Raw genomic sequence first — 23,412 nt, forward strand, 5'->3', positions numbered from 1 at the left:
TGAATTTGAAGTTATAAAACAGTTACAGTTTCTAAAACAGGAACAGTTTATGCAATAGGAGCAGTCTCTGCAACAGGAACAGTCTCTTTGTAATGAAAACAGTTTTTGAAATAGGACCAGTTTCTGCAATAGGAACAGTCTTTTTGTAATTCAAATCAAATCATTTATATATATTTATTATTTGTATAGCGCTTTTGATAATGGTATAATAAAGAATGAATAAGATTGTTCTTTATAATTTTAAGTTTGTCTCTAATGAACAAGCCGGTGGTAACTGAGGCAATGAAAAACACCCTGTGATGGCATAAGAAAGAAACCTTGAGAGTAACCAGACTCGCGGGAACCCATCCACATCTGGGTGGCACTGAATGTCCATTTTTTACAGTTAAATGTTGTTAAGGTTGCAGTGATGGTGATCAACCAGTAGTCCTTAGTCATTGTAGCAGACTGTTTACATTAAATACAGTCCAAAGCCATCCTTAAAGTTCCTGTGTTGCTGTGTAATTTCATGGATCCCCATGCCGTTAATGTGGAACCATCCCTAGCTGCACAGACCATCCAGAGGAAGGCTGGGCTGAAGGGGGCAGATTCGAGGAAACAGTCTCTAAAATGAACAGTCTCTGTAACAGGAACAGTCTCTGTAACAGGAACAGGCTCGAATACATTTACAGTCTCTGTAACAGGAACAGTCTTTGAACCATGGGAACAGTCATTAACACATTAACAAACTCTGACAGTCCATAAAACATTTCTTCTTTGATGACGCAGGCTCCCTTATGGATGCAGCATGCAGGATAGATGTTGATGTAGAGGTTTTTTGCAGTTAGTTCTTGATCTGCTAATTAACGGTTCCCAGTGATACAGTTATCATTTGTACAGTGTTTGTGTATATAATACCCACCAGGCACAAAGTTACTTATACAAACATCACTTTTACAGAACAACCTAGCGATTTCATCCGTGATCATTTTCACATGCCTGCGTGTGAGGTGTGTGCTGAATATTAGGGTTTGGACTGATCATGTTCACAATGAGAAAATTGTTGGTTCCACTAATGAAAAAAGTGTACTGTATATTTGCCACTGTTATTTAAATACTGTTAGGCTGCTCTGACATAATGAACTTGTTCAGTGTTAGTAAAAGGTAGTTGTTGCTGTTGTACTACAATGGCAGCACAGTTAGTGGAGGGCTAATTTCTGTCATTTAAAAAAAAGAGCTATTTTGTGAGTAAGTTGCAAGAACTAATTTTAACTTCCTTAAGGAGCACCAGGCACCTTGTTGTCTTCATTCCTTATCTAGGTCAGCAGTCTTTTCTCCCTTGTCTCACAGCTTTTGAAGTGATATCCCTAGTCTACTTTTTAATGATTAATACCTGACAGTTGTAACTGAGTTTCTTGTGTCCTTTGAAGACAGCTGCATTGCCTTAGCGGGAGTACACTCTCATGCACTGATGTAATCTACAGACTCACTTCCTTCAAGTTCAATTAATTTTTTTTTAAAAGACAAAATCCTGCTGTCGGAAAAGGGGTAGAGGCCTTGTGTCCAGAGACGCAAATCGTTTGAGTCGAGAGCTCCTTGGCTGAGGCTTTAATGGAATGATTTCTGCTTCAGTATTTATGTTGCATTCTCTATAACATTTGTTTTTCATCTTAACCCTGGACCTTGTAATAGAGGTTGTACATGTTTTTGTGGTGGGTTGACATGCATCTGTTTTCCTTCAGAACAGTAAGAGGAAATAAGTATTGGGACAATTGATTTTTTTGTTATTTAATACACTTTCAGTGTGTTGATCCCTTTCATTAGATTTTATTTGACTTTGTATATGTACAAACTGTACTTATTAGCGAAAGATATGTTGTCTGATTGTAGATACACACTTGGATGGAAATGCAAGTAAACAGTATTTATAAATCCAAAGAATTCAATAAAACATATTTTTTTTTTTTACGATTTTAATGATTGAAATTGTGCCAAAGTAGTTTTACAGAAATTGATTGCACTAAACATTTGAAATTTTGAAATTAATTAATTAGTCCCTGTAAGTTTATCCCTAATGAGAAAACAAGTGGCAATGGTGGCAAGGAAACATTAAGCTAATGTGCAGAATGATTTTATTGGTTATTTGGAAGAGGATGGATATGAACACATTGTTGCTTCTGTTAGCTCCATCGGGGTTTGATACTTTGACCTCTTATAACAGATAGAGGCTCCTGTGTTTATACATCACCAGGGTTATTAGCAACTGCATCTTACTGACCCTCAAGGGGGAACTGCTTGCTTTTACATAATTCTCTCTCTCTCTCTCTCTCTCTCTCTCTCTCTCTCACACACACACACACACACACACACACACACACACACATTCCTTATTGTAGACTGGTAATTGCATTCATGTGACATTTCCAGTCCATTCTGGGCACTTATTTCACTGAGACTTTCTTAAAAATTTGCATATATCCTCAATTATCTATACATTTTTTATATTTATACTGTACATTCCAGTACACTTTTACACTCTAAAGGCATTACACAAAATACAATCAACAAAAATTCTTGTATCCACTGTTATGTTTATATCTATCATGTAACGTAAACCATTTAAAGTACGGTATTATAATCTAAGGAAATGGGCTTGTGGTTAGAACAAATTCTTATAGACTGAGGTGATTTTTCTGTATTAATGCACTGATTTGCCTTTCATGAGTTTTAGGAACCTGCTTTTTTTTATAAGCAAAATATGGTTTGGGAATATGTACAGTGAAGCAAAAAGATAATTCAGTTCACTGTTTTCTGAAAATAAGGTTTGCACAGTGTGGCACATAAGTAATATGTGCATGTATGAGTATGAAAGGTAGTAAACTGATATATAAAAATCTAATAAGAATTCATCATTGTTGTCTTCAGTGTTGCCCTTTAGATTGCCCTTTTATTTGAACAATTGGAACAGTCATTAACACATTAACAATCTCTAAAAGAGAAACAGTCTCTAAAACAGTGGTTATTGGACGTTTAGAAGGTCACAAGTTCAAATCTCAGCACCACCAAGCTGCCACTGCTGGGCTCTTGAACAAGGCCCTTAACCCTCACTTGTTCAGTTGTAGGTCGCACTGAATAGGGGCCTCTGCCAAATACCGTAAATGTATCATCACTGACTCTGGGTTGTAAGGTATACATGTTGCTGCATGTCCATGTTTGTATAAGTAAAAGTATTTAAAACTATGTTTTATGCTTGGCAAATTACCATATATCATTCTAAAGTAATAAAACCAACCCGTTTTCTTTCACACTCTTCTTGGTGACTTTTCATCCCTATCTTTCACAGTGGCCCTCTGGTGAAATTTTGATTGAGATGGTGGTTCTGCATAGTCTGGTTCAAATAAAATAACAAAGACAGACGAACACACCCAAATACACATACACACACACACACACACACACACACACACACACACACACACACACACACACACACACACACACACACACACACTGTACATGCTTACTTCCAGGTCAGTTGCTGCTGCTCATCGGATTGGACACATGTCAGAACTGTCTTGCTGCTTTTCCTTAAAATGGCCAACAGCCTGCCAGTTGGATTTAATCAATGCCCTTTAGGCCAATCTGTCTTTTTGGCTCCCTCTTACACATGTAGTAGGCTGCCATGTATGTCTGAGAGATGATACAAAAAGTGTGTGTTTGTGTGTGTGTGTGTGTGTGTGTGTGTGTGTGTGTGTGTGTGTGTGCTGGGTATATATATTATCATTTTGTGGGGCTCAGATGTCCCCATGATTTCAGCAATATTGGACTGTTTTCATCTTGTGGGAGCATTTTAGTAGTCTCTTAATAAAATTGTATTGCAGTTTAAATAGTGTTCATAGGGCTACATACTCCCTTAACCAAATTTATTTCTAAAACTTTACCCCTTTGAATGTGTGAGCTTTCTTTTAATTTGGACACTGTTTTTAATATACTTTTAAAAACACTGTTTAAAAAATAATAATAATAATTAAAATTTCTATGTACAAGGTTTATTTGAATAGTAATTTCAGAAATCCAGTATGCGGCATCAACAGTTTCAACAGTCTAACCTATGATGTACAATCTTATATAATCACAAATCTGTCAGTTGATTGTCACCTTCACATTAACAGCTTATAAAAACAGACTTTAGGGCAGCTGATGCCTGTATGAATAAGTCTTTATGAAAATGTTTATACAGGATTATGCCAGTTGTCATGAAGAGCTTATGAAGGTGTTATGTATTGATAAACACCACCCTATTTAAAAAATTGCAAAAATGCCCATATGAGTAAGATTTTGACTTAGCTGCAGACAGACAGACAGACAGATAAACAGTAAAAATGATTTATTCCAGAGGAAAATTTACTTTTACAGCAGTACAAGGAGTTAGAAGTATACTAAATGTAATTTAACGTTATAGTGAAAGAAAATAAGAAGATCCGAAAACTTGATATGCACCTTATATTTTTATTTAATTTCCAAAATCTTTAGCTTTTTTATGCCTCTAACCTATTACTTCTCTACATATTTACCATAATACAGTAGATTGTTCTGTTAGCCAATTGGGTTTGAAATTATGCAACCTGTAATTAGCTGCAGCCTTTATGAGCACATGTATGTACATGGCTATGTGTTTAAACAAGGCTATAAATATCTGTAATTCACTCTCTTGCTTTCTCTATTTCTCTCTCTGCTGTATTTCACAGTGCTGTGTGTGCAGTCTTTACCTCTGCACTTTTCCAAAGAGCCCCAGTCCCAGGATGCGCTCCACGGTCGCAGTGCCATGTTGCGCTGTGAGGTCAGTGAAACGTTTGGCGTGAAATACTCGTGGCTGCAGGACGGTGATCCAGTGCACGACTCGGAGCGACGCTTTATGGAGAATGGAAACCTCAAATTTTCTGCGGTGGATCGCCACCTTGACACAGGCAACTTCCAATGTGTGGCCACAAGCTTGACCTCTGGAGAGATGGCCACATCCACCAATGCCTCCTTCAACATCAAGTGTAAGTGGCTATAAGCTGATGAAGGTGTTTCCAAAATGCCCTTTCTAAATTGCCTTTTCATTTGTGGTTAGGGAAATTCTGTTTGCTGTCTTTATTACGTTGGGTGATATTCTAAATCTTTTGCAGAAAGGGAACTAATTTAATTTAAAGAAAATAACAAAAAATAGCAGCAACAACAACAATAATAATCATATTTCTCTTAACACCTTCAATACTGATTTTCAAAAATAAAGCCGCTTCAAATCTACACATTTATTAGCACATTTATCATAAAAAATAGTAATTACACATAATTGAACAGTAATTGCTGTATTCTTTGTCTGTTATATACTGAGCTTTATGCCTTGTGCACAGGGGTATTATAATGCTAGAACAGGTTTGGGTCTCCTAGTTCAAGTGGAGGGAAATTATATTGCTACTGCATTTAAAAGCATCCTATACAAATTGTGTGCCTCCAAATTTGTGGTAACAGTTTGGGGAAAAAAATCAAAACATGGTGGACTTTGTGGCTATTCTGCACCTTTCTATTTAGATGACACATTACAAGGACAAAGATTAAATTGTGTCATTTTACTATTGGTCACTTCACTATAGACTATGGGGGCAGAAATTCCAAAGAGGAAGTACAGACTAATGCATCTCCCTGTCTAAAAATAAGGCAGGCTATGCTACATTAGGTACACATTCATAAAATGTAAAAATGTTTCAAGAAAAAATGTTCTATGTTCTGATTAGTCATCTACTTTGCTACATGTGAAAGCTGACAGTTGGCAAGCTTGTTATGTAGTTAGCTAGTTAGCAAGCCTGTATGGCGTCTAAGTGTTTCATGTGTTTGCTGCTAACATCCTTTTCCTCATGTGCCTCAAATATTTTCTTATGTGATTTAGATGATAAACAATTTTGAGCTATCAAGGAAAATCAGAGGGAACATGTTGGAAACATTATTGGAACAAAAGACTGGTGTGTAGAAGATTTGTGTGTAGTGTGGAATCTTCTCCTTGGTCTGAGAAACCTAAGAAATAAGTCAAGATAATCTCTTTTATACCAGGGGCTTACTTTTGAACACCTCTGTGCTCCCTTATTTAATATTACATATGTCCTTTCCCAGCATTTGAAAAAATTATTTAATGTACCACCCATCTCCATTCCTCATTTCTTTGCTTTGTGCAAAAGATTGTCTGTCTTTGTCCTCAGAAAAAAAAAAAACCTTTGTGTTTGTATTTCCATGAACAGGAATCTTGCTTGCAGCCATATAATTCATTCATCATTCATTCATTTTCTTCCGCTTATCCGTAATTCGGGTCGCGGGGGCAGCAGTCTAAGCAGGCCCCCGCCTTCGACTGCTGCCCAATCCTCACAGCACCGTCCCTTACGGTCCCTCCTGCAGGTGGTGAGCCCACGGGAAAGCCATATAATTATTCAAGTAAACAGTGATCAATGTTTTTGCCTTTACATTTTATTTCACATGCTGTTTATTCTGTTGTACATTTTTCAAAGCACTTTTCTGCTTCAAGGTCTCATTTAGATTCGAATCAGAAACATCAGATCTCACTTATGGCTCACAAGTGACTAAAACCAAAGCTCCTTGTTCCACTCATGTGCTAAATAACAGCCTTGTTTTTCCATGGACAGTTGCCCCTCTTTGTTTCCCCCTCCTGTTGGATTGATTTGACACTTTAATGTGTTGGCTGAGAAACGCTGGAGCTAGTGAGTTATTTTGACGTTGTTTTATTGCTCTCGGGCTTCAAGCAAGAGAGCCTGAGAGAGGGGTAATGTTTAGTAATGACTTCTAGTAGAGCTCTTTAGATCTAAGTCCAGACACAGTCAGGCAGCTCAACAAGAGCCAAGGACAACGGTTATGTTTCCGAGTTTGTGTTTCTGTACTGGGTCATGTATAGGTCAATGATGTTTAAACATTCCTAATTCGTCATTTATATTTACGGGTAGATTTAGGGGATCTTGTGAAGTAGTGCATTGTTATGATTGAAAAGTGGTGACTAGAAAACAAAGTTTATTTCATGCCTTTTTTGTAATTTTGTGTTTACATTTACATTTACATCATCGGCTTTCCAGTGGGTATCCGCACTCATATTCAGAGCGACTCTCAGAAGTGCTTTGAAGTTTCCATCAAATACGATTAATTAAAAACCGTTAAAGTAGGAGGGTCCAAGGTATGGCCCAAGAACCACCTAGTAAAGGTTCTAATCAAGCTCACTTAATGAATGTATAATAGTTATTCAAAAATAAATCTTGTCTGTCAATTTAGATTTTTTCAATTAGAGCTGGCTTGTTATAAAAAATGGGGTTGTCAGTATATGCAATGCATAGGCTCACCGCACCTGGCAGGGGCAGTGTAGTGTATTTATTCTTGTATTTACCCCTCTTTTTTTGGGAGGGTAGGGGGCACCAACCATGATCCGGCATACCCCTCAGCAAATAGGCAGTTGCGACCCTGTCTGTTATTTTACTTTGGGTCAGAACAGAGCAATATAATAAACTCAACCAAAATTTGCTAATAATAAAGTAATTCCTTTATTAGCAAGGTAAAAAACGTCTCATTGTTACCTTATCTTTTTTTATCTGCTTTCAAGAAATATAATTCAGGTTTGTGGCATGTCTGATAAAAATTTTGAAATGTTGAATGGGGTGAATAATTGAGGTATTGGTCTGTTAAACTAATCTGTTTGGTCAAGCCCACTTGACACTAGCCTACATAATGTGAAGCGTTATTTAAAATGATTTTGATAATCCTGCCAAAGAAAAGAAGTCAGCTGTTTAGACAGCCAAAATAAGTTCATTCCACCACATCACGATAAAAAGACGAGTCGTGATGTTTGTCTCCTTTGTACCTTGAGGGATAGTGGGCCAAGTCGAGCTGAGGTAAAAGTGTGAAGGAAATGTAGTACAGTACTTAAAGGGCTTTGAAAAGTGAAACAGTGTTGCTATATGAGCTAAATTTTTTACTGCATTACTTAGGTTAGTCCACAATAGGGCATTTATTTGTGTTTTGATTATTAAATAGAGCCCAAAGCTGTTCTTGTTAGGTTTCTTAAGGTGTTATTATGTGATTGGTGAAGCAACATGCACTCAGAAAATACAGAGTTTAAATAATCTAGATTAAATTAACCTTTATCTTATAAATGTAGAAAAATTAAATAGGGTGAATTCTTGAGGTATTGGTCTGTTAAACTAATCTGTTTGGTCCTGCCCACTTGACACTAGCCTACATAATGTGGAGTGTTATTTAAAATGATTTTGAGCAGGATGACTAGTAAAACAAATGTAAGTACCGAGATTTAAGCACAAGTTGTCCTTGTTGACTTGTTTGACTGTGCAGCTTTCAGCATGGTCTTTTTCTTCAGTTTTTCTTCAAGATCTGTCTAGGCTAATACAACTATTTTGCTAGCAAAGGATTTCTATGATGTGTGCTGAGTTTGAATAAATGCTGACACAGCCCTTTGATGACAGGCTTCCATACTTACTTCACAGCCATTGGATGAAAGTCAGATTTGACCACTGTACCCCATGGGGAAAATTGCTCCATTGGCAATGCAGATGAAATTTTTCATCTGTTTTAGTTTAGAGAAAAAAAGTTTAGAAAATGTAAAAATACAGTCTGTTCACAGTTATTTCTATTTAAAATGGTGGACATCACTCAAATTCCTGGATGAGAGGCCATGGAATAAAAAGCTATGCATTAAAACAAAAAGCAGGAGGTCTATTTTTGCTTTCTCGCAACTTTTGTCATGTGTGTTAAAAACTGGAATAAACAACAGATTGTTTTGCATTCCTGAGGACTAGTTCAGGAAAAACTATGCATTTTAATGTAACAGGAAATGCAGAGAAACACATGACAAACTATGTATTGATTTTCATATTAACACATACACAGCTATAAGCATGTTTTTTTTTACACAGGCAAATTGTCCATCTCCAATAAATGGAGGACACTGGAAAGCACTTATAGTAGCACTGACTTGAGCGTAGCGCTACGGAGACAGAAAAGTTGAACGAACAGAACAGTGTGTGTGTCTGTGCTCCATCCGTTTGAGGCTGCCGCTAAAGCCATCCTCTCTGGCTCCCTCCATGAGCGGGGTTTGGCATCAGGCACCAGGGCGAGGTCTCATTAATGGAGGGTACATGCTTTCCCGGCACTGTTTTTGAAGCGATACATCTGACCTGAAGGAACAGTCAGACTCTGTCTCTGGCAATTAATTGTGATTTATATTTGTAATAAAAACATACTCCACCACAGACAAATAGAAGCTGAGCCTGAGTGAATGCTTAAAAGCAGATGTGATGACCCATGTGCACAAGAGAAGATCTTATAACGCAGCAGTTCTTATGAAAATATTAGTTATTTTCTTTTCAGAGTCCAGAGAAATCATATGGTTCTTTGGTCAAAGCAACAGGTGTGTGTGAGTGTGAGTGTGTGAGCGTAAGTGTGTGTGTATATGTGTGGAAGAGGGAGATAGCATTTAAGCTGAAAGGGCTCATGCACCCACTCCACACAAGAGACAGTATCTGTCAGCACACACACACACACACACACACACACACACATACACACACACACAAACTTACACTCTTTCACACGAACAGAGTCTGTTTTCAAGTAGACACGCTTGTAGAGTGTGTATAAAAACAGATTCTTGTCCCATCATTTATACAAAGCTTGAGAGGGAATAGAAAAGACACACAAACATGCACATACACAAAACATTTGAAGGTTTCCTGATATTTTTCTAAAAAAATGCCTAGATACACTCATAATAAACACCCATAATGCACTGAGTGCATAGAACTCTTTAGCAGCATATACTAAATGCAAACGTGATGCGAGTTTTACATGTCCTTGTGTATCCTTGAGCCAAAATAGAGTAAAAAATAGAGTCATTTTGAAAAGAAATTGCTAGACATGCAGTGCTTGTCAAAAGTTTGGAAACACCTAGTCTTCATCGTTTTTGAGAGAAACATGTGTGTTCCTTTTGTTTATTTGCAACATACTAGGTAATCTAAGGTTATAAAAATGACCAAACAAATATATAACTGTACAAATGCAGAAATTTATTCTAGATTAAAAATCAGGTTTACATACTCTTGTCATCTGGACAGTTAGTTTTTCTAAACATTCAGCTGAAATTGCTGAAAAAGCTTTTTGCCTTTTGCAGAACATTACAAATGTATTCTTAATCTAGTTGGATAATTGTTTCTGACCTTGCTTTCCAGTTCATCCCAGAGCAGTCCAGTGACTGGGCAGGCCATTCCATGATAGATAACACCCCAGCGGCCTGTTATCTCAATATCTTAATATCGCTTACAGAGTGTGGCGTATGCTTTAGATCATTGTCTTTTTGTAGGGTGAAGTTGGTTCCAGTTAGCTGCATTAGCTGCATGAATTGCATGATGTTGAAGTATTAAATGGTAGAGAAGTTGATTATAGAATAAGTTTCTAATGGTCCTTGCACTAAGACTAAGCAGTCTGCTAACACATTTTCTTCTGTTTTCTGACTTTCATAAGTTCTTCTGTTAGAGTCAGACACTGTTAAATTCTTGTGTGCTTTTGCCTTTTACCTATTTTGTTGAATATAAACAAAAGGAACATGCATTTGTCTCAAAATCTATTAAAAGTGTTCCCAAACTTTTGACAGCAGACTCTGTAAATGCAAGTGGAGGCTTATACTCCTGTCAGGCATAACATTATGACTATCTGCTTAATATTGTGTTGGTCCCCCTTTTGCTGCCAAAACAGTCCTGACCATTTAAGCATTAACAACATTTACTCCTTCAGCAATTTGAGCTACAGGAGCTCATCTGTTGGATCAGACCACACAGGTCAGCCTTCGCTCCCCACGTACATCAATGAATCTCGGCCGCCCAGGTCAACACTGTTCTTTCTTGGACTACTTTTGATAGATACTGACCACTGCAGACCCGGTACCATGATGAAGAGATAATCAGTGTTATTCACTTCATCTGTCATAATGTTATACCTGGTCTACATATGTATTCACGGCACTTCACTTTTTCCACATTTTATGTTACAGTCTTATTCCTAAAATTAAACACAAATTTCTACTAACAATACCCCATAATGACAACCAAAAAGAAGTGCATTTGAAATCTTTTAAAACTTATTATAAATAAAAAAACAGAAAATCACATGTACATAAGTATTCACAGCCTTTGCCATGACCCCTTAAAATTGGGGTCAAGTGCATCCTGTTTCCACTGATCATCCCTGAGATGTTTCTACAGCTTGAATGCAGTCCACCTGTGGTACATTTAGTTGATTGGACATGATTTAGAAACAACACTTGCCTGTGATCCTCTGTGAAACTGTGTACAAAGAAATGGAGAAATTGTGTAATATAGTAGAACTGATACTTTGTATTTGTGTGCATTTCTTTATCAGGGGTTTTTCACAGGTAATGTGAGATAAATGCAGCTGTGTATTAGACTATATGAACTTTTTTGTATTTGTAGAAATCCCCTTGAGTGTGTAATAAATACATATTTGTTATTGTACATGTAACTAGACCCACCTTGGGAAAGTTGGAAAAACTGGACATCTGAAGAATTGAAAAAAGAGAAAGCAACATAGTGTACACACACACACACACACACACACACACACACACACACACACACACACACACACACACTTATGTGTGACTATGTTGTTTACTTTTTTCAATTCTTCAGATATCCAGTTTTGGTGAAACTATGTGAAACATAGAATACGATTTCTATTCTTGGCTGACAGAAGTGGAGCCTGATGTTTCATTATGCTGTTAGATCACATCTGCTAATGTGTTGTGTGTGCTAAGATGCTTTTCTGTTTACTGTGGTTATAAAAATTGTGTTACTATAAATTTCCTAAACCAGTCTAGTCGTTCTCATCTGACAACTCCTATGAGTGTTTTTTGTCAAAAAACTGCTGCGTACTCGAACTTTTTTTCCACAACTTTTATGGCGACTTTAGAGAGTGTCTTGTTTGAAAATCTTGGGCGATCAGCAGTTTGTGAAATACTCAAACCAGCATCTCTGGTACCAACAGAAGTTCTACATTTCAAGTAACAGAAACTTTTTTATCCCGTTTTTATGAATCGTGTTTCTGCCACATAATTTCTTTTGCCACACTTTCCTTCTTTGTCTCTTTCTCTCTCACTTTCTATACATACACCACCAACCACCATACCAGAGAACAGAGACCTGGCTGTATAGAACTTCTTGCAACAAAGTACCCTGACATCTTTACAGATTTCTTAATTATTTATTACATATTCTAGAGACTAAGGTTAAAAGATCACCAGAAAACATATATTTGCTCTCTCAAGCCTTTGAATAATTTTTTGTCATTTATTTAATTTCTGTTTGACATTAATTGGTTTTATTGTTCAGACTCTCTTAAATATTCTACATAAACACACTGGACCTTTTTCATGAACACAGTGTGGCTTTGCATTTATTAAGCATAGTGTGCAAATATGCCATGAGAGCTTTGGTTGCTGAATTATACTCTCACAGAACCCAAATCAGCTTTGTTAAAATGTAATTCATACAGCGCACTTTTAATAATACAAAACATAGCACTTTGTCTAGTTATAACCACTTTCTGTCTGACATTATGAATTCCAATAAACTACTGTTTAAGTGACATTCAAAACGGTTGCTATTTGACAGATAAAGCTGATTAAGTTTTTAAACTCATCTCTCTAATTGTGGTACACCTAGATATTATTTCCTGTTGCCAAAAATACAAACTACAACAAATGCAAATAAATGCTCATTGAGGCAGGACTCACATTGCCAATGCTTATACTATGAAAGATTTTAGAACCAGTGGATAGGACAGTTATTAACAGAGATGCTATTAATAAAATGGAATTATGTTATTTAATTAATTATGCACTTTTATACGTCGGGCGCCTGCTAAATGCCAAAAATTTAAATGTAAATTATGTAAAACAAATGCCATCTTATAATTTACAAAACAATTAGGAGGAAAAAAAGAGGATTATGGAGTGAATAGTGGCCATTTATTAGAAATGTGCATTATTGTTTCTCATGTAAAGGCTGAAAAAATCAGAAAATTCTTTTCAAATTGTTAATTTGGTACTACGAGTATTTGTATATATACATAGAAGCATTGACACCTGATTATATTCACACTAGTGCTCAGAAAATGTATCATAATGTTAATATATTACAATATCTTAATAATAAGTTATCTAATCAAGACAGGTTAAGTCAAGTAGGATTTTCTGTTATATAATGTGTATACACTGGAGCAAAATGTAATTTCTCCAGGTCCATGAGGCAACACAAGACTACATGAAGGGCAAATGCACAACAGTGTGAGACAAACAATAAATATTCTTTTGTCATATAGCCAAGTCCTGCTGTAAAAATATTACAAACTGTAATGTGCAGCAGTAACACATTCATTTAAAACAAATAGCCTGCTTTGTTTTCTAGCTTCAGTATGAGGACATTTTCTCTTTTCACCAATGTTTACTTTCACACTTCTTGATGTGCTGACATTTCGAGTTTGCTCAGTAGGAGTGATGTGCTGTCAAGTGATGGATGATGTTCCCTTAAGACTCCTCTTCACTTTCCATTACTCTGTAACTCCATCTCCTTTAGTTTATCCCTTTTTCTTTATTTACTTTCCATCAAGCTTGTCATCTCTACACACACCTAAACACAAGAAAGAGAAAATTTAAGATATAATTAGTAAAGTTGCATATTTGTGGACTAGTGTTAGAATCTTACTTGCATAATCAAATAATCACGTTTTATACATCAGACTCAATAAAATGCCAAAAATCTTGGCTTCTTTTTTCCCTTAACCGTCTTCATCTCTGGAAACTAAAATCAGTTATAATGCATTCCTCATGCTCCATCACCCTTTACTTCTCACTTTCTGTCTCCCCATCATTCCCTCCCTTTCGTTTTCCCTTAGTCCTCCTCCGCTTCTGTCACACTCAGTTAACTCTGACATGCCGGGATTTTTGTGAACAAAAGCAGGCCACATTTAGGACTGTGCACCTCTTTTTTCAGATACAGTACTGTCCACACTCTTCTAATTCAATTATCCACAATGCCATACCAATTTTATACAGCATTCAAACAACCTCTCCTCTTTTATCCACTCCTCTCCTCTCCTCTCCTCTCCTCTCCTCTCCTCTCCTCTCCTCTCCTCTCCTACTCTCTCCTCTCCCACTGTATCCTCTCCTACTCTTTTCTCTCCCACTGTCTTCTCTCCCCCTCTCTCTTCTCTTTTCCTCTCCTACTATCTCTTCTCCCACTGTCTCCTCTCCCACTGTCTCCTCTCCTACTCTCTCCTCTCCCATTGTCTCCTTTCTTCTCCTACTGTCTCCTCTCCTCTCCCACTATCTCCTCTTTTACTCTCTCCTCTCCCGCTGTCTCCTCTCCTAATCTCTCCTCTCCCACTGTCTCCTTTCCTGTCCCACTGTCTCATTTCCTCTCCTATTCTCTCCTCTCCTACTCTCTCTTCTCCCATTGTCTCCTTGCCTCTCCCTCTGTCTCCTATCCTCTCTTCTCCCACTGTTTCCTCTCCTCTCCTTTCCTCTCCTCTCCCATTGTCTAATTTCCTCTCCCACTGTCTCCTCTCCTACTCTCTCCTCTCCCAGTGTCTCCTCTCCTCTACTGCTCTCTCCTCTCCTCTTACACTGTCTCCTCTCCTCTCCTCTTTTCTAATCTCCTCTCATCTCCCACTGTCTCCAAGTCTCTCCTCTCTCACTGTCTCCTCTCCTCTCTTTTTCTTTACTTTCCTCTCCGCTCCTCTTTTCTCCTTTCATCTTCTCTCCTCTCCTCACTGAACATCTACTCACCACTTCCCTTTTCTGTCCTTCACATATTTCTTCTCATCTTCGCTTCCATCTTCCAGTCTATCCCTCCTCCTCATCATCTGCATAATGCATTATTAACTTAACTTAACTTAACTTATAAACTTTAGGCTATTAACTGAAATTAATTGCCATAGCAACTCATACTCATAGTGAAGGTAACATATTTACAGTGCATGCTCTTAAATCTTGGGCATCCATTAATCTCCTTGATCCTGATTTCAGCTAGCAGAAACTTGCCATGGTAACACTTTAGTACCGATGAGAGATGAAGCAGGAGGCACTAAAGTGTGGTTAGAATGTGCAGCATAAGAAATGCATTCTTTATTTTATTTTTCTCTCTCTCCTTATACGCTTTCCCTGTCTGTATATCCTTTATCAGGAAGACTACTTCCACTGCAACTTATGCAAACTATATGTTCATGGAGCCAGCTTTGTGCAAAGGGCATTTGTCATGCTGGAAAAGGTTTGGGTCTCTTAGTTTAGGTTAGGGGAAAATGTTATTCTACCGCACTCAAAGACATTCTATACAACTGCGTGGCTTCATCACATCAGTTCTGGGATTTTACTTGTCAATGGAACAGTCAGCTGTCCCAAGTCTTTTTTTCCAAATAGTACATATTCATATACACTTTTGCGTTAAATACAAAATAGATAGAAGTCAGTCACCCTGGCACAGTTCCAAACTCAAACCTTTCAGGATCATCTCTCTGAAGCAGACGTATACATTGTTTTCACAGTTGGTCTCGAAGTTGAACTCACTCTATACTGTTTTGGACAGTTTCCCAAAATCCCTGTGATTTAATATAATGTGGCAGCCCTGTAAACTCTGTGTGTGTGTGTGTGTGTGTGTGTGTGTGTGTGTGTGTGTATGCCTGTTTCTTCTTTACAATAGCATATTCCTTGCATGTTCTATGTACGATGAAACTTTACAGACCAGGAACATCGAGTGCTCATGCTTGACTTAACCCCCTAACTTAACAGCCCCCCAACACACACACACAACGTAGGTCAGAAAAACCAAGAAACTGTCTAAACAGACACATCCACACACAGTAATGAGAGCTGCCTCACAGCCCTGTGCTTTTTGAACAGATGACAAAGGATGGAGAGGCATTTGCACACAATGTCTGAACGGCTGCATAAACAATCTAGTGCATTCATTTGAATACTTTATGTGCAGCATTGCCAAAAAGCTCTTAAAGCCAGCTAATAAGACAAGACAAGACAAGATATACCTTTATTTGTCCCACAGTAAGGAAATTTACAGCAGCAAAGAAAATACATTTGAAAATATAAAGTAGGGACATAAAAATATAAATATAAATATATATACATCACAGTATATAAATACAAAAAAAAAAGACACAATCTATACAGTAGTTACACTTTCAAACAAATTGGACATAGGTAATATTGCACGGTTAAAATTGTGTTATTGAACAGTTGTTATTGCACAAAACATGAAGTAAAAAAAAGCACAGTTATAAAAAAAACAATAGCAGTGTTGATTATGGTGACTGGTTCACTGGGAGCAGCTCTGATTGTACAGTCTAATAGCAGCAGGGAGGAAAGACCTTCGGTATCATTCCTTCAGAAACTTAGGATGCAACACTCTGTCACTTAAGGAGCTGCTCATAGACGAAACTGTTTCATACAGGGGGTGAATGTCGTTCAGCAGCAATATAATATTATCATATAATATTAATTCTTAATCTAAAAAATGCTGTTTAATAATCTGTTGGGTAAAAAGCTTGCCTGGGTTCAGTATAATTTCATGTGTAAAATGCAGAAGGCAGAAAGGATCTAAACGTTTAGAAGTTTTGTTTTTCTTTTTCTGCATGATGGTGGTTAGCTTTGTGAATCTAGTCAAATTCTTGTTTAAAGAAATCATCTATCATTTTTCTGTCTATTTGCATTTCTGAAAGTCTCTTGTGTTTTTGCTTTTTTTGTGTAATGCTTTTTTCTAGTGTACCACTTTCCTTTTTTGTGTATTAATGATTCTTTTCATGAATTACTTTTAAATTCCTGTGTACTTCTTGTTCTGTTTGTATGTATTGCTTTTCCTTTTTTGTAATAAAACCTATTCCTTATTGTGTATTACTTTTATTTTGTGTTGCCTTAAAGAATGCAAGAAAAAAAAAATCTGAATAACTGAGTATAGAAACATTAGTGCACTTGGGCAAATGTACTGCATTATCTAATGAGCCAGTTCACTCCAATGCTGTACTGTACATTTTATTAATGTAATGCTGATCAGGACCAGTTCACATTCACTCAGATCAAGATGACAAGAGGTTTCAAATCTATTGTTACTTGCGTCTGTATGCCGGGTTTGATTCCTGGCCAGGGAAAGATGCTTTTTTTTAAGTGCAAAAAATACTTAAGTGTTGCTTGCATATTACATGCTTGGAACTTAAACAGTTTAAGATGTGCATTTTATCTTGTATTTGTAATGTATGAGCGGAAAAGCAAGAATATTGTGTTTGAGGGCATGTGGGTCATAATGCAAAAAAAAATAAACACAAAAAAACAAATGCAAATCATAAAAAGTGCAATTAGAGTATGTGTAAAGAAATCACATGTAGTGACTTATTACTACCCCAGTGCTTGGCTCATATTTTCTAAATGGAGATAATGGAGCTCACACAAATCTATTCTTAAGATTTGATCAGATCATGATTTTCACATTCATGTCTCTCTAAACACCTTTAGGATGAATTGGAACACTGACCCCAGGACTCCTCACCCTCAGTACTTGACTTTACTAACACTCTTGCGGCTTAATTAGCACAAATCTCGTTTTTCTGATTTTCTATTGCTGTTGATGTTCTCATGGCTCTCCTGCAATCTTTGAGCTTTTTCCTTGGTTAGGCTTTACATTTTTCTGTGTACTTTCCACCCCCGTGTTAAACATGGATATCTAATAACTCCTTACAGCCAGATCCATTTACACACATACACATTTTAGTGTGTGATATGTTTACGTTCCTGTAATATACGTCATCTCTTACCTCAGGGCTTGACAGCGGCCCGGTGACTCTTAAAGAACCTGCCTCTCTGCTGGAGATGGATGATGCTGAACAAATCATATTACAATGCCAGATTGATGGACACCCCAGGTGAGCCGGTGGCGTCTTTTTTCTCCCTCACTAAACTTTTCATATTCTTTGTCACTCTCTCTATTCTGTCTATAATATGACAATCAATGAATGATGTTCAGCGAGCATGTTAGTGTATTATTCTTCCACTAAAATATTAATAATCATCTTATGATAGTGAAATAATGACTGTGTTCCCCAGTTTCCTTTCTGTTCATTTGTCCTTTTTTTTTGTTTTTATTTTTTCATTTTCTTTCCACTCTAAATTTTTTTTTTTCATATTTTATTTTTTTTACTTTTGTTTGTACAATATTGTCGATAATGTTATAATACTGATCAAATGAGTTTCATATTTGTAAAAAGAAGAAAAAACATTTAATGACTGTCCGGAGTTACTAGTGATTTGTCCTGTCAAATGTCCTTGGAGTATAAAGTCTGTGGTTTTTTTGTTTTTTTTTTATTAATTTTTTATTTTTATGCACCGGGCAGACCAAACACGAAGTGGTATAAAAATGGAGTATTTCTAGCAGTTAAGGAGAAAGTTCTCACTCTGAAAAAACTTGCACCTGGAGATTCAGGCATATACAGCTGCTGTGCCCGCAACGGAGCCGGCCAAATCTGCAGCAACTCCAACTTCACCCTCAACATTAAAGGTATGGATCAATCTGTCTGATTATATCTGTTTTTATGCTGTTTATCTAGCAATAGAAATAAGGTGCATGTTCTATGTTTTATTATAATTATAGTGAATAATGGTAGAAATACACACATATTACAGTAGTCTTAATTTGTTGCTTTCTCTGTATATTTTTATTTTGAGAATATTTTTTTCTCCATTTCATTTTAGAAAAAAACATGTTGTTCCTCTTTACTTGAAAGAAAATAGAGTAATCCAATGTTCATCGTGGTGGTTACGTTCCAAAACTGCCCACGATAAATGAAATACCGTGACAAACGGACGACACCCCAAAAATACTATTTTATGTATACTGTACTGTACCGTATTTTTACATTTAACTTCATTTTATAATTAATAATTATATTTTAATTAATAAATGTAATAATTGTAACATAAAACTCCATAAAAACAATTCGCTATACGTTTTTTGGTCTATCGTGCTGTCCGCGAGAGACCGGGAAAATCAGCCAAACAAATTAGTTAAGTGGCAAATGCAATTCCGCAATAAAGCGGGGGATCACTGTACCTCTAAATTAAATAAATGACAATTTGTTGCACCAAATTATCTGTGTAAAGCGGCTTTGAGACAATGTTCATTGTTAAAAGCGCTAAACAACTAAAAATTTATTGAATTGAATTGAATTGTTCCCAGTCTATAACCATAACTACACTGTTCTTTTGAAAGTTTGCATGGAGTAAGAAAACTCCCTCTCTCATTGTGTGTGCAATAATAGCGGACCTCTTTCTTTATAAAGGAGAGTGGAACACTGCCTTACATTGGTCATTAACATTTAGTTGTCAGATATTAGTACTATTATCTACTAATATATTAATAATTAATTACATGCCAGCAAAAGAACTCTCTATTGCTCACGCCTGCTAGGAATGTGTTGTGTACATTTGAGTGGGGATTTGTGTGTATGTGTGAGTTGACTTGACTTTTCTGTGAAGTTGGTTTACATCATCCTAGCTCAGTGTTTCTGTTTCGTGTATTTCTCCTACTGTTTTGTACTGTATAGTCACACCTTTTCTGCAGATCTTTGTCTGTGGAGCCTCACACACACACACACACACACACACACACACACACACACACACACACACACACACACACACACACACACACACACACACATCATAAACACGCTTTAAGCTAGCGTCCAATAGAGCAACAGATTCATGTTTGTGGCTGGCAGGAGTGGAACCAGATGTGATATTCTGTTGTTGTACTTATCCTCTGTACGGTTTGGCAATGTTGTGTGTTCTGAGATACTCTTCTAAACACCATGGTTGTAAAGAGTGATTATTTGATTTTTACCATAGACCAGTCTAACCATTCTCCTCTGACTCCTCTCATCAGCAAGCTCACTGGATGGGGGTGTTTGTACCATTTTGTGCAATCTTTAAAGATTGTTAGAACAAATTCAAAGAGCTCAGCTTTTCAATATTTCTTAACTTGAATGGAAAGAGTGTGTATTACTCCTCTGTGCTCTGACCTGGTTTAAAGAGGTAAAGGTGAGTTTATGATTTGTCTGTACTGGGGGACTTGTCACTGCTGTCAGCAGCCTTTAATAACACAGCCTATGAGCCACGTCTGTAAATATTTCAAAGATTAGATGATTTCATCAGCCCCTGGCAATCTGTCCCTCTTTGTATTGTGTCCCGGCAGATGGTAACATCTGTTCTTATAACCAAATGGCAACACACACACATGCTTGACTCCATCTGTCTTTGTGTCACAGATAGGACGATTCCTCGTGTGCTGGTGGCTCCAGAGGATCAGGTGGTGTTCAGGAACGAAGAAGCCATGTTTCATTGTCAGTTCTCTGGCAAACCCCAACCTGTTGTAAATTGGTTACATGAGACAGAGCCTGTAACCAACAAGTCACGGTTAGTTATTATTCCAGTCTTTTTCCCCCATTTCCTTTCTATTCCTTTTTTTTATTTGACATTTTATTGGTTTTATTCTTCTTTTGCTTTACTTTAGTTTTTTTGTTTTTTCTCCTGTTTTTTTCTCCTGTTTTTTCTTTTTATTAAAGCAAATTCTTTTCTTTTTATTAAAACAAATTTTTTTCTTTTATTTTTTACTCTGTTTATCTAGTTGAACTTTTTTGCTTCAGTAGAAGGTTGTGAAAATGAATAGTATAAGTCTCTGTGTGTGTTTTGTCACCAAAACAAATGCTTTTATTTGTGGAGAAACACGCTGTTCCTGTCTGTTTCCTCTCATGTCTCTTTCAAAGACTCAGTACAGGGCAGCTCAGAAGAACTGCATTATACTAATTGTATTCAGCTTTTTTCTGTTGCTGTTGGCACTGAAGCTGTTTCTTTCTGCACAGGATCTCCAAGGTCACTTATACCCTAGAGTTAGTGTAATCAGTAAAGGTGTTATTGCTGAGATAAAACAGAAAAATGCAGAAAGAGACTCTGAAAGTTGTTCTTTATTGCCTTTCATATATACATACATACATATGTATGTTTGTGTGTATGTATGTATGTGTATGTATGTATGTATGTATGTATTTATTTGTTTGTTTATTTATTTATTAACTTAATGTTATGCTACATTTTTTGTAACCTGCACATTTACTTACTCAATAATGTACTAACTTACTCGTTACTTGTTTGCTTGCATATTTACCAAATTGCTTATGTACATATTTATTTACTTACTTGCTTACTTTTTAACTTACTTAGTTACTTACTTGCAGATGTACTTGCTTTTTGTCATGCTTGCTTGCTTGCATACGTAGTTCCTTGCTTACTTGTTTGCTTACTCCCTTACTTGTTTGCTTATTCAATTACTTTCTTGCCTATGTACTTATTTAGTTATTTACTTACTCAATTATTTGCTTGCTTGCTTACTTACTTTTTTACCTACTCAATTGTTGAGTTTTCTCTCAGTACGTATGTACTTACTTATTGCTTACTTTTTTATTTACCTACTTAAATGCTTGCTTACTTAAGTGCTTGCATACTTACTTACTTACTTACTTACTTACTTACTTACTTACTTACTTACTTACTTACTTACTTACTTACTTACTTGCATATGTACATACTTAATAATTGCTTACTTATTTACCTACTTATTTAGTTACTTACCTAAAGCAGGACTGGACCCAAGTGCTTTCAAAGAGGCTTCATTATTCAGTCTTATTAACTCTGTACAGAACTCATGAGAAAGGTTGCATGTATGGTAAGTGATGAGACATGATTCCACAAACAATGATCTGCTTTTAAATTTAACTGTTTGTTTGTGTGTGTGTGTGTGTGTGTGTGTGTGTGTGTGTGTGTGTGTGTGTGTGTGTGTGTGTGTGTGTGTGTGTGTCATGTTTCAGGGTTACATTGTATGATAATGGGACTCTTCACATAAGTCAGGTGAAGCCTCGGAATACAGGCCACTACGCTTGCGTGGCTCAATATGGAACTATTCATCAGGTGCAAGTACAAGCCACTCTGCGTATTGCAGGTAAGTGCTAGACACACAGTCATGCATTTACACTCTCACACACACACACACACTCACACACACACACACACACACACACTGTTCCTCATATATATATATGTAATTCGCTCAGTTTTTTGCTCACACATTTAATAACATTTCGATTAACACCTGACAGTCTTTGTCTTTTTGATAGACTAATTGCCTTTTGGCATTCAGTTGCAATCATCTCTCTCACAGAGTCCTGCTCTGGTGCTTCTTGCTTTCTCTAAATTTCCCTAATGTGTGAATCGAAACTGCTAAATTTCTGATAGAAGACTGTCACTATATTAAGCCTTTAGGTGATTATATGGGTGTGTACAGTCTAAACTTGAGCTCTTTAATAAGATCTATTATATTTTGTGATTCAATCTATTTTTATGTTTTGAGTTGTGTGAAGCTGAGGACTTCTCGATTGTAGTCTTCCTACAGGCAGAGTTTACTCCAACTAGAACTAAGCTATATGAGAAACAATTTTATTATATAAGAATATAAAAACATACAAGTACAATATACAATATACAATATACAAGTTTTTCTAGCAAATTGCCAGCAAAAACATACTGACATATTGCCATATAAATGTAAATAGAAAAGCTAGTTAAAATGTCCTTTAATATAAATAAACATTAAACATTTAACACTGTAAAAGGAGAAAAGTAGAATGATATACTGTATGTCATACTGTGTATGATTTTGCATTGGGCAAATAAAATTTGAATTTGAATAGACTGATATGAAATTACAATATGAAAGAATCAATACATTGTCATGACCAATAAATGAGCTTTCCAGACAGCATGGATGAAAACATAATGTAGCAGATATTAATTATTTGCAGCCAAGGACCATATTACTTATTTATGTTACTTGATTTTTAATTGAGTTCAAGTTCAAGTCAAAAAAATGACTGTAAGGACTCAATAATAAATATAACCCTGACATTGACTGGTTGTGATTACCACACATAAAAATAAATAGATAAAATGAATAAAAAACCTTGTTTTTATGACTGCTGAAATGATCATTTCCACTTGTGTTTACAGGAATGTAAAAAAATTAATGAATACCTTTAAGGATTAAGTACAAGTGTGAGAATTTCATGGGGGGAAAAGATATGGCAATTTTAGATTTTTACTTCAGAGAAATCCTTAAATCTTCTTTGAAGGCTTAGACAGGTTCCCATCTGACACACACACGCACACAGAAACACACACACACACAGCTTTCCCTATCACCAGAAGGA

At 36.5% G+C, this 23,412-nt stretch overlaps 1 protein-coding gene across 1 annotated transcript in view; it reads left to right on the top strand.

Moving 5' to 3' along the window:
• Nucleotides 1–23,412, top strand: part of ptk7b (protein tyrosine kinase 7b) — a gene marked incomplete at its 5' end in the record, with an annotated part of 94,704 nt that overhangs the window by 56,798 nt on the left and 14,494 nt on the right. Inside the window, 5 exons of the mRNA XM_083538299.1 lie at nt 4,728–5,024; nt 17,919–18,021; nt 18,490–18,653; nt 20,422–20,569; nt 22,018–22,148. Of these exons, the coding sequence (XP_083394425.1) occupies nt 4,728–5,024; nt 17,919–18,021; nt 18,490–18,653; nt 20,422–20,569; nt 22,018–22,148 (843 nt within the window). The remainder of the gene's footprint in view (nt 1–4,727; nt 5,025–17,918; nt 18,022–18,489; nt 18,654–20,421; nt 20,570–22,017; nt 22,149–23,412) is intronic.

The sequence above is a fragment of the Silurus aristotelis genome, assembly GCF_946808225.1.
Source record: "Silurus aristotelis genome assembly, chromosome: 4".
Classification (NCBI taxonomy): domain Eukaryota; kingdom Metazoa; phylum Chordata; class Actinopteri; order Siluriformes; family Siluridae; genus Silurus; species Silurus aristotelis.